Genomic DNA, 15240 nt, shown 5'->3' with positions numbered 1-15240 from the left:
GAGCAGACCCCGTGCATTACGTAATCCTCCGAACGGCGTCATTGTTCGCCAGTTGGTTTCAGCACCTCGGTTTTGCACGTAACCTTTGGAGTGAAGAGCTATTCTTTTTGTATTTATGCCGACGTTGTCGCCAGATCTTGTCTATCACAAAGTGACCTCGGTGTGAATCAGAAAAAAACATGATCTAACCTGCGGATGAATCGTCTGCGCTAAAGCGGGATCTGTTAGCAATGGTGCCAATACCGTAAGACAGGCCCAAACAGTCAGAGTCACCGCTCTCGCGCCTTTGCCGTCACCGATTTTTGTGTCACTCACCCGCGCGTGCTAACGGCCCCCAAGCCAGGTCAGCCTCGGGTTCAAACCGTCCCGGATCCCGAATCTTGACTGTCTGGATCCTGGAGCTGAGCTTGGCCGTATAGCTTGTGATGTGTTAGTTGTGAACCACGATGGTTGGCGCGATGTTGCCGAAGCGGGTCTCAGGTGCACAATGTCGGGAGACGACTCCTGCTGTGACCTCTGCAGCCTCAATACCAAGCCCGGAGCACGCGTTCTAAGGTGGCCAGTGTTGCTTCAGTACGCTACCCTCACAGTTTAGCTCATGCATCCCAAGGTGGCCACTGAGGCCCCGGCTAGCTCTACAAACAGTCTAGATCATGTGTCCCTGGGTGGCCAATGTAGCCTCGGCAAGCTCAACAAACAGTTTAGATCATGAGTCCCAAGGTGGCCACTGATCGACCTCGGCAGGTTCAGACAGTCTGGGCCAGGCGTCACGCTGTGACCTCAGCAGGCGCTACAAAGATCCCAGGCCAGACGTCCAAAGGCGGCCGCTGTAGCCAAAGCAGACTTCAAACTCGGTTCACTTCATGCGTTCCAAGGTGCTATAGGTCTCAAAAAGGCACGCGTCTCAAGAAGGCCGTTGCCATCCCAGTGGATCCCACATATGGTGTCAGTTCCTGCGTTTTAAAGTGGCCGGAGCCCCACTCCTCCGCTGCTTCGGTTTCACTGTGACCAGAGGCCTCTACGTCTTGTCCTTCCCCAGTCTCATCACGGTGTGACTGCCAAGCGGGTCCATGCTGACACCGGGACCCCGGTGAACCCGGCTAGACAGCGGCCAGTCCAAGGGGTGGCACTGACAAAGGGGGTGACACAAAACAGGCACCCCAGGGGGCGACACTGTCGTCATGGCCAGCATAACTATAAATGACAAGCAAGCCAACTTACGCTTCACCACGAGCTGCTTGCGCCTCATCACCCCTGTCACAAAAGGACTGTGCGTAGGTTACCTGGAACTTAAAATGCATCGCATTGCAAATGTCGCAAACATCATGTGCGTGCAGAGGTCGCTGCAACAGTTGACCGAGCATCAGAGTGACCACGCCACCTGCACAGTGCGTGGCGTAATGCTCGCTGCGCCACGCCATCATGCAATCCGCGCTGATGGCATCGCGGGTTTTACAGTCGTGCGACGCTGGTCCGTGAGCAAGGGCCGCGCCAGCGTGATAGAAGCCTGCCGCACCAGCCGCGGGACGCAGGGACAGCAAAAGACACATGGGTCTCAGCGAGTAGTTTGGGCACTCATCACATCCTTCCAGAACGAAGATGCAGCATTCGATCGAGGAGGGCGGCAGCTGAGCTCATCAGCTCACCCGGAACCGCTCCATCGAGGTCGCCGGCACTGGACAACTCCCGCTCCGCCGGCGCACTAGACGCGAACGTCGGGGGTCAAAGTTCCGTCGCTGATACGCCAAACATCGCCTGCAGCGCAGCAGTCGCACAGATAGCGAATGGATACCGCCGGCGAGCCGCACTAAGCCAGCGGGACGTCAGTCTAAGCCAGCAGGAAGCCAGGCCCCGTCGGCAGGAATCACATACGCCGGTCATGCCACATATGTCAGCGCATGCCTACCTTGCAAGCCATTAAAAACATGACAGAAACGCCGCAACTTTACTTAACTCCTGAATCAAACTTTGAAACATTTAACACTGTGCTGTATGCGATATTTTCGTTGTGCTCTAACGACGAAGCCAGCGGCGCGGTGGGGCAGACCCAGGTGGCTCCAAAGACGTCATCGCCCTGCAATTTAGCCGCTCAATATCTTATCCATGGGAAATCACATAATGACACCCCCGATTCTGTGCAGCAAAGATTTCGTGACGTCACGCGCGGCACTATGTTAGCGTTTCAAGCACGGGAGAGGTGTGATGCGAAAGCGCCCGAAATCGTCTGTTAACTGCCATGGGATGTCTGTGGTGGACGACTTCCTTAGCATCTCACGGCAGGTACCAATAGTTGTCATATATCTTCGCTTGTTATAGTCATGCAAAATTGCTGATCCGTTTCTGCATGGTGGGCCCCTTCGTTCGGCATGGACATGCAGTGTGGGGCTCATGCTTGGGGATAGGGTTGTGATTTATATGGGGCGGATGTCCCAGACTTGTTTTGTGTTGTATTATTTTCTGTTGGTCATGCAATGATTACACGGCCACTCAGAATCGGCTTGGGCGCACTATGACCTTTGATGTCGACGCGCCCTGAGATCTCAAATTGCCGTCAGTGCTGGCTTCAGCCCCATAAGCATCGAGGAAAGAGTTACCTAGCACACGATGATCACCTCTGGCTATTCTTTGATGGTCATGATCATGACTATGTTGTCTATGACCATGACCATGTTGACATGCCTCTATTCCCGAAACGACGAGATATCGGGAGGATGATGAAAGAGAAACTGACATGTATCAAAATAACTTGGGCCAAATCCGTTGTTAACTACAAAGTTAGCAGTAGGTTGGAATGTTATGCCCTCGGCTCGATCTCTCCAACGATGTGGCTGGGGCAGTACCCATGTGGCGCACCATGCGGCGACTGCATTTGCCATACACGTGAGTTTCCAAGCTAGGTCGGCGCCTGACCTGTTACTGGGTAAACATGCCATAGTCCAACGGAGGCAAATGTCGTTAGGTGCTCGTGCTCTCGCCATTTCTCGTGGTGTTCTTGCATATTTACCCGTGAGTTTAAGGTGCTTGCCTGTATTCACATGCTCGGTCTACATCTTGAAATCGACAGGACCCACAGCTGCCCTTCCAGCGCGGCTCGTCCGCGCAAACGCCTCCCCCGACTGGTCCTGACTCATCGCTGGCTGGCTGGCTTACAGATAATGCGTTCCATCTGCTATGTACAGTAGGAAATGCGATGGGGGGATGCAATGGGAGCGATACTAAAAAAGAAACTATATATGGTGTGCTTGCGTGCCAGCGTGCGTGCGCGCGCGCGCGCACGCGCGCGTGTGTGTGTGTGTGTGTGTGTGTGTGTGTGCGTGTGTGTGTGTGTGTGAGCGCGCGCGCGCGCGCGTATGCACGTAGTATCAGCCAAAATGTCTCCGTCTCACAACGCCACACTGTTCCATATATGTATTTTCCGGTCACTCCGTCCAAGCGATCACATGGGCACCAACAGGAGAGAAAGCAACGTTAACACTGCCCTAATCACGCCGGCAACGTCGGGACATGGTTGGGCCTGACCGAGACCCTATCATACACGTCAGACACCTCTGCAACTTGACATGTACCCATAAATATACTGCAACGGTTTATAACGCCCATTTACCCACACGATCTACCGCGGGAGTAGGAGCGGTTTGGCCGCCAAGTTAGATATGTTGTAAAAAGTAAGACGCGCGCCGTCCACGCACATGCGCCATTAAAAACAGCGCCTTCGCCTGCGCACAAGGAAAGCAATCGTTATCACAACCCACTTCAGTACGATAGCCCGACTTAAGAACGCCTCGCGTTCAGCTGGTGACGCTGCGTGATACAAGTTGTGACCGTCAGCAGCCGCAAGACCCGCCACTGGCGCTCACCACGGGACCGTCATGAGCGACGTCTGTCACCTGCGCAACCAGTCGCATTACCCGCCGGGCTCTAACGTTCAGCGGAGCGCAGCGCCCGCCACCCATGCCGCACCACAGCCCCTGACTCACGCCCCACGCAGGGGCCTCGCCGCCCGCGCGGTGAGGCGGGGTCGCCAGCTGACCGGCGCCATCGTCCGTCGCCTGGGGCGGGGGCGGGGACGGGGGCCGGCGCCGGCAGCGACCCCAACTCCAGCTCAGTTCTCGGAGCCGCGGGACCGGCCGCGCTGGTAGCCCATGACGCCGGCCACCACGGTGCCAACGATGCCGGCCAGCGCCACTAGGCCGACGGCCACGCCCGTGTCCACCGATTCCTCCTCCTGCTGCTGTTGCTGCTGGGCGTAGGCGCCCGCATCCTGGGGGGGGGGGGGGGGGGGGGGCAGACAGGCGGCTGGTCAGCGGCAGTGGCGTGTGCTGCCGCCGTGTTGTAGGGGAACGACGGTACGGACGGTTCTACGGCCGCGGTAGAACACAGCGCTGCAGACGGGCATGCAAGACCGGCTGTCACATTCTTATGTTTAAGAGTCCTTATTGACGAAGCCACCACACCCACACCGAGCCAACCAGCATGGCGAGCCCCGAATAACCCGAGCCAGTTGGTGAAGAGGGCGCCGGGTGACCTGCGCCATCAACGTGACACTGCTGCCTCTCTTAGCAGTGGGTTAAAAATGTCAACTGTTGAAAACAAGCTGTGCGAGTATCGCAACGCCCATTTTCAAAGGCATGGACTCCCTTCCTAGCAGCTTATGCGTCACTCAGCCTTGCCATGCACTGGACATCGATATCTAACCGACACCGCGGGTCCGCCACCGCACCCGCGGCAGGCAACCGCGCCAGCCAGCGGCGGCGGCAGGCACTGACCGTGCCGGGGCGGCAGCGCCGGCCGGGCCGCCTGCTCCGGAGCGTCATTAGGCCGTGGGTTACACGGACACTTGAGCCGGTGCGCGGCCAGCACCTCGAGCGGCATCGTCTGATCGCAGCCTTCCGACTTGAAGTCGCAGGAGATTACCAGCCTGCGGACGGCACGGCGCGCCGTCAGCAGCCCGCTGCGGACATGGCCGCTCTGCCGGCTCGCGCGGCACGGGAGTCACGGCTGCCGCGGGACGTCGCGCTCAGATGGCTCAGGAGCCGTTGGGGGACCGCTGTGAGTCAGCGACCTGTTCTCAACGAGCGAGGGCTCTGACAGTCGGTGTAGAACAAAGCTAGTCACACCGGCATTGATCCATAGTTTTCAAACTAATCCGGCTGAGTGTTTGTGATGCAGAGGAAACGCACAACACTTGCAAATTAGTCGGCTGCATTGCTTCCTTCCTTGCTTTAAGAACGCCTACTTATAAGGGCAGCTTGGTTGGGGACCGCAGGATCAGGCGGAGGCGGCCAGAGTGCGGCATAACACCGCCGGGCACACGCAGCCAGCCGCCGGCCCCACAGACCGCTGGTGGTCCAGCACACTCCGCCAGTCACGAGGCCCGGAACACCTGCTCAGCGGTGGTCAGCCGACGACGCTGGCCAGCCGCACGTACAGACACGTACAGACCCGTACAGACACGTGCCGTGAGGTGGCAATCTCAGCCATCTGCCATGACAACACGCCAATCCTGGTCCCTGGTGCAGATCGCGTGGTCTCACCTGCCCAGCTGGTTGATGAGCATACGGCTCGGCTGGTACAGCTGATTTGCGTTGATATGCACACGGTCAAGGGGGCAGCGGCCACGAAATCTCAGCCACTCCTTTATGCACCGCTCACAAAAGCTGTGCTCACACGGCGTCTGGGAACAACAGAAAATAACAAGTTTTCAACGCCTATTAATGGATCAAACCAATGTCATGACGTCGTGCAACGAAATCAGCGACCATAGTACCTTCTGCCTTCTCCTTAAAACTATTCTCATCTCCCTCTTTGCCATCCCTACATTGAAAACAAGCAGTGCATATCCATAAAAATAGACCAACCCAATTCAGTCAGACAGCTAGGATCTTCTACAGGATACGATAAAGGTTTGGTGTCTACCTTGATGAAGACAATCACGTTAAGACCAGGAGAACATTTCCACACAAAGGGTAAATATAGGAAAATAAATATTGACTCGCCATGACAGTCGATGCCGTAGTGTTCTTTGGGCAGCATTTGGGCAGCATTTTGGGCTTTGGGCAGCAGCATTGGGCAGCCTCCTAGGCAGCATTGGGAGAAAGAGCGCACATGCTCCCTCATCGAATTGTTGCATCAATATCCATGTACAGCAATATGGGCAATTAGCAATTTAGAATGAGGTTCTTCTAACCAATACATATGCTTTCATATCCAGCAACGGATCTCTCAATCCTAAAATAGGGTTTCTTATGCCAGAAAAGGGCTCTTCCATGCACAGAGGGGCCTCCTGGTTCAGGGCATGATCATTCTGATTCACAGAGGGAGCCACCAAATCCAGCAAAGGGCCTCGTTATCCCAACACGGGAAATTCTGATCCGGAAATATGGATATTTGATACGCAGGCCGTAACCACGCGGATGTATTGGCTCCTCGTGCATCCCCTGGGATGTCGGGCACTCGGCCTGGTTTTGTGCAGCCCTTGTACTAATGGTACAGGGGATTCACGATGATGGGATGGGACCGTTCCTTGCATTGAGATCTGTAACGACCGTAGCAGAAAAACATTGGGAGTCAGCACTTGGCTCATGCCAAGTTTGCTTCCACCTGCAAATTGTATCATTTGCCCCACTTGCGTTTTGAGGAATTGCTCACTTTTGCTGTGCTAGCAGAGATTTCATTTCCACCACATCATGCTTTCAAATTTTCATCAGGACTGGATGATAATGAAGCGGTTGAATTTTAAAGGGCACCTTTCGAATGTTTCGCGCTATGCACGCGGGTAGGATTACAATCGACATTCACACGTGATTTACGATGTCACGGATATTCGGTTATTGCTGTAAGGGGACAGTCGCGGGAACGAGGCCGGCTTCATCTTCAGCTTTGGCAAGCCGCAGTTTTCCTTCAATAGCTTCGGGTTCGGTTTTGGCTTTGACGACTGGCGTTGGTATTCTGCCCTTTTTAACACGCGCCCGGGTGGCCGGTTGGATACCCTTCGCTTGGGTGGGGATTAATTGCCCCCCCCCCCCCCCGGAGATCTCAGGAACTAAGAGAGCTGGTGACACCAAATTCACAGGGAGTGTTGGCCAATACGTGAACTCACTTAGGACGAATTTTGATATTTCAGGGTCATGATCTTTGGGTCAAGTAAGGTCAAGCAAGGTTTAACTCCGGGTTGGTCTTAAAAGTGCCGCCAATACCTAAATACCTGTTCTAAGCAAAAGGGCATACGTTTATTTAAGGTCAGTGACCTTGTTTGACCTTTCGAAGGTCATCGCCACCAAAATCACACGAGGCCGTTTCGAGTCTTGCATTTGAATAAGCGACACAGATTACGCTAGGCAGTATGTTCCTAAAAACATAATGTTGACCCGGGTCATTTTAGGTCCGTGACCCATTCTGAAGTTTTAAAAAGTTCATGGAAAATGCATAGTGCGGTTCCTATTATTCACTAACTCGAAATAAGCGCCAGAAGCTACTCCACGCAGCAAGCCCTCGAGTAATGAAGGAGGTTGCTTCTGACCTTGGTTTGACCTTCACACCTCGCCGCAGGTAAATGGGGTTTGTTCATTCAATGGTTGTGCTGCCTAAGAAGGTATCTCCGAGATGTATGACCCCGTCTAACACTCGGTTGTTGCATCAGATTGAACGATTCCCGGGGAATTGACTTCGCTGAATCGCTGGCCGGACTTTGATCTGCCGTAGGTCAGTTACTTTACAAGATCCGTCTAAACTTTTAATACGAAACGATCCGCTATCCAACTGTCTACAGCTATGCAAAATCTAGCGCGGCTACGCCGCGTCGTTCGGAAATTATTCCCGGAAACCTTCGAGAAGGGGGGGGGGGTCAAATTGACCCCCTCCCCCTACTCGAGCGCGTGTAAACACCTGGCTTAGACCTTGGTTTCAGACAATGTTTAAAGGGAATATTCCACATTCGCGAGACATAGAAGCGAGCACTAGCTATGACAAAATAAGCTCACTTACAATTATTGTTTTACCTCTAGGTGGAAAAGGCTGCTCTACACAACACAAGTTGATGAGGTCCCACTCCAGGCTGCGCGGGAATGCTTTTTCAGCTGTCAGCCATCTTTTAAAACCCATCAACCTGTCTCTCGTCAGCAAAATTTTCCCAGATAGCTGGAAGACGGCATGTGTCGTACCGGTTCCGAAGTCAGGCTATTCGGCTGTACCGTCCAACAATAGGCCGATATCTCTACTCGGTGCGCTCCCTAAGATCTAAGAAAAGGAAGCCTGCACACAGGTAACGAAATATTTGAACGCGACAGCGCTGCTGCATCCACCCCAGTATCCCTGCAGGTCACACCACTCGACCGAGGATGCCGTGCTCGCCGCAGTCGAACGCCTGGTCACCAACACCGACGACGGTCCTGTATGGTGTCGGCAACGACGATCGATTTGTCAAAGGCGCTTGATAGTGTCGACGACAACGTTCTCCTCACCAAGCTGTCTTGGTATGGCGTTACCGATGTGGGATGGTTCAGGAGGCATTTGAGTGGTCGAGAGCAGGTGGTGCGTGGAGGACGACTCACTCTCCCCACGTCGTGCGGTGTACCTCAGGGCTCGATCAGCGGCTCAACTTTGTTCATTTTGTTCAGCAACGATCTATATGGATACTTGACTCATGGCTGCCGCATCTCCTACGCAGACGACGCCATGCACGTGGACTGTGCCCCCCCCCCCCCCCTCACCCCCGACGGACCGGGTCTCGTCGATCTCAAAGTGGGACTGAGACTTACCATGCGTGAGCTTTAGATCTGGTTCAATGCCAGTTCTCTCCAAATAAACGAAACAAAAACTAGCTGGGTCAAAATTAAGTTCTAAGTCAGCTGACTTCCACTTTAAAGTAAACGGTTGGACTGTGCAAGCCTCAAGTAGCATCCAAATTCTCGGCGTCACAGTTGACCCCGGTCCGTCACGGGGTGCCCATGTCTCGAGTGCCATAAACAAAATGCAATGGCATCCTCGTTTATCCCTATAAATTTCGTACTTGCTTTACTTCAGATCTTCCAAAATCATCATCCAGGCGTACGCATTCCCTCATATGACAAATTGCCTTTGCGTGTGGGGTGAAGCGAACAGAAGTCAACTACACAAAATTTTAAAAAATTAGCTTTGCTGTAAGAGCAATTGCCGGCTCCAAAAAGCACCATCATATAACTCCGGCTTTAAATAAAAAACAAAAATTAAATAAAAAATATATATTAAAAAAGTCACCATTTTGACCTCCAAAAACCACATCAACACTTTGGGGCATTGCAGCCAAGTCCAGGTACAGAAACTGCCGGGCAGATCGCTTTAAAACATTCGCCACAAAAAGAGCACATACAACTGCATCACCGTTCTGAAACTGGTGACTTCAGGTCGCCATCTGCACCTTAAAAAAACGCATAAACCACTTTAGGGCATTGCAGCCAAGCTAAAGCCACGAAATCGCTCAGCCGATCTGCCTGGAATATTTACCACAAGAACGAGCACATACCATTTTACTAGCCGTTCTAACACTGGTCATCTCAGGTTCCCGTCTTCACCTTCAAAAACTGCCCAAACCACTTTAGGACATTGTAGTCAAATCCAAGCACAGAAACTGCTCAATAGATCTACCTGGAACCTTTGCCTTAAGAAAGAACACAAATAATTACGTCAGCTGTTCTGAAAATGGTGACCCAAGGTCACCAAGGTGACCTCATGACATAATCTTCATCTTGGCTGCAATACCCAGTGGTTTATGCCGTTTTTAAAGGTGAAGACCTGAGGTCATCAGTTTTAAAACGGCTGGTGAAATCAGCCGTTTTAAAACTGCTTTCATCAGCGCGCACGCTTCTGTTTGGCAAAAACTACGAAATAGAAGTTTGCGCGGGAACAAGCCAAATAATGTTGTCTCTGTTGAACAGATCAAGACTAGGAATCCCCGCGCTTGATGTGCTTGGATAGAAGCTAAAAAATCCTGCAGAAGGGAAGAAGTCAGTCAAGTAAAATGCATTTTAAAGCATTCGTTGTTGTTTGTTTTTCAATACAGCGGAGCTCATTTTCAACAAAAAAATCATAGCAGTCTCTGAAAAAATGAGACGACAGGGAACTTCATGGGCTTGATAATCCCGCGGGTACCCATATAGAAAGGGAGCGGTTGGGGTTTCTTCAAAATTTGAGAAATGACAGGTTAAGCCACGAGTATGGGTACTGACTTTACGAGGTACTATTTAGATGGCTCAAGTAAATACTCCACGTTATTACCGTTTACGCTTGTTTTCGTCATTATTAGCTCCATGCGCGTTGTTTTTCTCCTTATTAACGGAAAACAGAAGCTTGTACGTGCACTACATATTTCGTTTTCAATATTTGACCCCAACCCTTCGATAAGATGTACTTCTTACATCAGTATCCGCCCGGTCCTGCTCTCTAACGTCACCCGAACTTAGGCGCGGCTGCTGCCACATGTCACAGGGCATCCCAGTCAGATGTGAACGGCACACGTGAAAAGCGACTCAAATCAAGCTCGCCACTGCCAAATAAAAGGGGGCAGCGAACGTTCGAAACAGCCTCGTTATCGGGAAGGACGGAAACTTCCCGGAACCTTTCCATACTGTAAGAAGTTGCGTATGGCAAAACAAAATTAAACAGGTGGGTTAAGTGTAGGTGGTACTGATGAGGAGTGGGTAACGGGCTGGTGTAGGCGTCGGCTGGGGGACTTCACGGGTTGGGTAAACCCACAGATGCCCGCGTGATGGGGATAAGAGGGTGGGTTCGTGTGGATTTGGGGAAAAAATTGTACTGGTATGAGTGACTTGACTAAAAATCGGACTGATCCTCTAGGAAATACTACACAACGTTACTGTTTGCATTTCATGAACAGATAATTAGCTCTATTTACACCACTTTTGCAATTCCTGATACAACAGAATACGGTCGGATGTCGCTGTTCCTGGAAGCTTTCCATAATGCATCACACTCAACACGTGGAAAAATGCAAACGAGTGGGTGACAGGTGGCACAGCTGGTCAGGACTGGTGAAGGGCCGAGAATGTGCACAGCCATATGGGCAAATGGTGCGCTGGGTTATCACCCGCGAAGTCATCTAGTGTGGGCACAGCCCAGAAGTGCCGGATAAATTTGGCGAAACCTTACCCGTGAATTCCTCCACTCTACATGTGCCTTGGCAGCGCCACATATCCCTTTCCTCCAAATTTCCCGGAATTTCGGCACCTAATCGAAAGTATTTCCAAAACTAAAATACATTTCTCAGGGTTTCAACTGTTATTTTTCGAGCATATGTACCAACAAATTGCACTCGCAATGTGTGTATCAATCAAAAACACTTCATCTAGTCAGGTTAGACATGCCAGCATTTTTTCTTTTCTGGTGGGCGTCTGAACACGACAAATAATGCAACCATCTGTACCAAATTCGTAAAAACAGTCCTCGCGATAACCATGCACGCGAACGCCGTCCAATTTGGAAACGGACGCAAAGCTGTGGAGCCGGCAGAACCCCCGGCAGAACACCGTCGCCACCCATGCTTACCAACAGTAATTACAGTGGAGAGCTTAATGCAAACATCCCTGGACCCATCGTGATCTGAACTAACGTGACCTTGTAAAAATGTAGGTGTGGCCGGGGATGGGCGCCAACAGTCACAGTGTCACATGAGCAGCGGTAACAAGGGCCAGTGTCTTCACAACCATGTTTTATCTCTGCATGCATTAGTGTTATTTTGGAATGTATGTAAAATTTGACACTTCAACTGACATAGAAGGCTTCCTAATCAGAGCGCATCAATGAAACTGGTGAAAGGAAGGCTGAAGATATAGGTGGATGTGCCACCATCCACATGATGGTGACACATACATATCTGTACCTCAAGTGTTCATACACTTCACAATCACATTGGTGGGGTTAGGGCTCACACAACAAACAATGCTTAGCAGGGGCACTTAAACACGAATCTATGCAACTAAAAGGCTCAACTGAAGCTAAAGCACACAACAAACAACTGGGTGCGGGAGTACTAAGCCCAAAATGTGGCTTTACTAACCTCAGCAGGATTTTCTAAAACACACATGCAGATTGAACAAATCAAGTCTTTATCAATGTCAGAAGACACAAATCTTGCTATTTCATAGCCCATCTCTTGCTTTTATCTCTGTCACCCTCTTTTCCTCTTCCACCACAAGTTTGTCTTGAGGCTCAGGTGCTTATCTGGCAAGAAAAATCTCAATTCAGCAGAAGTTAAACATGTGATCACACATTTGCAACAGCTGAGATTGAAATGGCAGCACTCAATTTCAACAGGATTATGAGTGTCTTTCAATAATTATGCATGAGCTGCCAAAACTGAGATGAGCTGTTTGGATAAATGGTATGATGCCTGCTTGGTGCATTGACACAAATGCTGGTTCTGTGTACCATTCATTGCACACTTTGCCTGACTTGGCTCTGCTGTAGGGCTATTTATACCAGAAAACTGCCCAAAAATAATCAGAGCTAGGGTTTAATTTTTCAGGTCCTTAACAGCATTAGCAAAACCATCAAAATTTTATGTCTTTCCATGCAGCCCAATTAATACTGCAAAACACCAGCAACCCACTTCCTGGAACGTAAAAAGAAAACTATGCATCGACCAAAAGGAAATTTAAACTTTAACTACCACCCAGGCAGAGGTGATACAAGAAACCAAATGTTGGAACCACATAGTTTAGTTGAAAAACTGCTATTGTTAACTAAATAAAATGGGCCTGTTCCAGTCACTAATCTGACCTCCTCAAAGCTTCTTCAAATAAGACATGACAGTTGTAATAGCCTTATTCCCCACAGAAAAATCAGGAGAATGAAAAGGTTGACATGTTGACATTTTGGCAGCATGTCTTATCAAAACAACCAATTTTTGCCTGAACATCAACACAGCTTTATCCCAATTGTCCCAGTTTTTCTATGAGGACTAAGACTATTATTACTCTCTTACCTATATGTCTTATGTTCCTCACAAAGGCCTCAAGCAACTGGTCCAAACTAATCTGATTATTTCAGCAGCCCCTCCAACCTACTACAAGATCCTCAAATTCTCTAGCAAGCACCCTCCAGCCTTCTCTGAAATAAAAGGAGGATGGATTTCCAGAGGGGTTTAGATGAGGCGGTCAGGGTGTACTTTCCTACCTAACATTAGAAAAAATCATTGTACACCATTTGTCGTGTTTAAGGCAGGACATACGTAAATAATCTCAAAACAGGTAGAATCATGCTCCTACCTTCAAATTTCAATAACTTTGATGGCGGGCCCCCCGAGCGCCGCACGCACCGCACCGCCTGGACTCCCCAGCGCCGTTTCTGCGTTGCCGTTGCGTAAATACAATATTTCTGCTTACCAAGAACAGGCTATGGTAGACATCCGGGGCACAGTTCATTCATATGCTTTTTTGCCTCCATTTGTTGCCACAGAACAGGAACAGAGGATAGGAGTGCAAAATGATGTAAAAGGATTAATTTTGAGTCATTTCATAGTATTGATGTGCAAATTATTATAATTTACTATAAATATCTAGCTTTGAATGAATCTTTTTTTGAAAAACTCATCCATCAAGGTTATTTGCCTTCAGCACCCAAAAGCTGTTTGGTTAAGCTGTGTGCAGACAGCTGTTAACTATTTCAGCATCCCCCCGTGCCAGTGCAGCAGATTTCAGAACTTCAACCTTCTCCCACTTTTTCTCATCCCGTTTTAAGATCAGTGATGGGAACAGACCCAGTGACTTTCACATGGCCCATTGGTTGTTACCCCATCTTCCCGTACCCTTTCACATCAAAGAGGTCCAAAAACTTTAAAACAGAAAACCATAGCAATGGGTTGACACTTTCCAGGCTGTCCCCCACAAACTCCAAGGTCCTTTGGAGTGCAGTCACCTGCTGGCTTACGCTGCTCACTCAGGGCAACCGAACACTGCTGGCGGTCTGGTCGGTGCTGCTCACTGCGCTTGGAAAAAAGACCGCGGGTATTCCCAACGATGGCCAAACACTGGGATGGACTAAACTGCTGAGTAAACCTGCTGTTATAGGGCCTCGCTGTTAACAGCCCCATGCTCCGAGCCTATTGCACTGATTGACATTAAACCTTCACCATTCGATGCCGCTTGATCGATAACGTGTTCTCAAAGAACATGGTGACCTTGGGTCAGTTCAAAGGTTACCAAAATGCAACAAACCGGAAAAATAGGTTTGCAGACAACCCCATGCCCTGAACCTATAGCACCAATTGTTATGAAACCTTCACCATTCGATGCGCCATAGTCGGTATGTTAATCTGTTCAGAACATGGCGGCCTTGGATCAGGTCAAATCTCACCAAAAACCGAAAAACCACCCAAATTGCCTGCATGCTCCTAGCCTATCCCAGCCAGCATTCCCAAATGGGACCCACATGGGCTAAACGTGGGGTAACTGGGTCAATGCGGGCATGGGCTACAGGTTGGCTTTTAGCTGGGCTCCAGCTGGGTCCCATATGGGACGCCCACATTGTTTCATATGTTTTATGCACCAGAACTGTTCGTGCCTTGTACTTTTCCGTTGGAATTTATCACGTCAAGAAGAAATAACTCAGCAGGAGGGAATGCTGGCATTGGTGGGATCCATGTGGGCCATATGTGGGTAAGCTGGGCTCACGTCAACTTGGGCTCCCGGTGGGCTGGTATCTAGGCTTAATCTGGGGCTCAGATGGGCTGCCCATATGTTACATGCGCAATCAAGTTGCCACACACACAATATTGATGTGTATACTAATCGTTTTGATTGTCTGGGTTTATCACATCGTGTACAATTATTCTAAATCATGGGACTGCTGCCTGGACTGGGGTCCGCATGGGTTAAGCACGGGCTAGCTGGGCTCATGTCCATGTAGGTCGCAGGCGGGCTGGTATGTAGGCTCCATCTGGTGCCCAGATGGGCTGCCCATACGCTACTATATTTGGTGCAGGTGCATTAGGCTTGTTACCTTGTGCTCCCGCGATGGATCTTTCCTTATCATATACAAATGAGTTCATAAAAAGGAGAGCAGCATGGGTTAGGTCTCATATGGGATGTATGTGGGTACGCTGGGCTCATGTCAACATGGGCCGCAGATGGGCTGGTCTTTGGGCTTCATGTTGGACCCAGATGGGCTGCCCACATGTTACACCGGAAATAAATTTGTCATGCACGCAATTATGCGTATATCAATTGTATTTATTGCTTTAAAGTTTTA

General features: G+C 50.3%; 1 protein-coding gene across 6 annotated transcripts; it reads right to left on the bottom strand.

Moving 5' to 3' along the window:
• Positions 1 to 3395: 3395 nt before the first annotated feature.
• On the bottom strand, positions 3396 to 14023 carry LOC119110620 (E3 ubiquitin-protein ligase NRDP1). 6 transcript variants are annotated; one of them, XM_037234512.1, is made up of 6 exons: positions 13909 to 14023; positions 12977 to 13101; positions 12050 to 12213; positions 5535 to 5674; positions 4767 to 4918; positions 3396 to 4260 (listed from the first exon to the last, which is right to left on the bottom strand). In XM_037234512.1, the coding sequence occupies exons 3-6, from the start codon at positions 12140 to 12142 to the stop codon at positions 4103 to 4105; spliced, it is 543 nt and encodes a 180-aa protein (XP_037090407.1). In that variant the 5' UTR covers positions 12143 to 12213; positions 12977 to 13101; positions 13909 to 14023; the 3' UTR covers positions 3396 to 4102. The 6 variants fall into 6 exon arrangements, with proteins under 6 accessions (XP_037090407.1, XP_037090408.1, XP_037090410.1 ...); XM_037234513.1 differs by lacking the exon at positions 13909 to 14023 and adding an exon at positions 13377 to 13898; XM_037234515.1 differs by lacking the exon at positions 13909 to 14023 and adding an exon at positions 13260 to 13277.
• Positions 14024 to 15240: the final 1217 nt, after the last annotated feature.

The sequence above is a fragment of the Pollicipes pollicipes genome, unplaced genomic scaffold (assembly GCF_011947565.3).
Source record: "Pollicipes pollicipes isolate AB1234 unplaced genomic scaffold, Ppol_2.1 Scaffold_7231;HRSCAF=8579_pilon_pilon_pilon, whole genome shotgun sequence".
NCBI lineage: Eukaryota > Metazoa > Arthropoda > Thecostraca > Pollicipedomorpha > Pollicipedidae > Pollicipes > Pollicipes pollicipes.
This window is presented reverse-complemented; position numbering and strand designations above follow the sequence as displayed.

Coding starts and splice junctions, on each gene's coding strand:
- LOC119110620 (XM_037234512.1), bottom strand. CDS start 12,142: ATGGGCTATGAAATAGCAAGATTTGTGTCTTCTGACATTGATAAAGAC. Junction 4,919..5,534: donor CTCATCAACCAGCTGGGCAG/GTGAGACCACGC, acceptor TGCCGTCCGCAG/GCTGGTAATCTCCTGCGACT. Junction 4,261..4,766: donor GGCGCTGCCGCCCCGGCACG/GTCAGTGCCTGC, acceptor CCCCCCCCCAGG/ATGCGGGCGCCTACGCCCAG.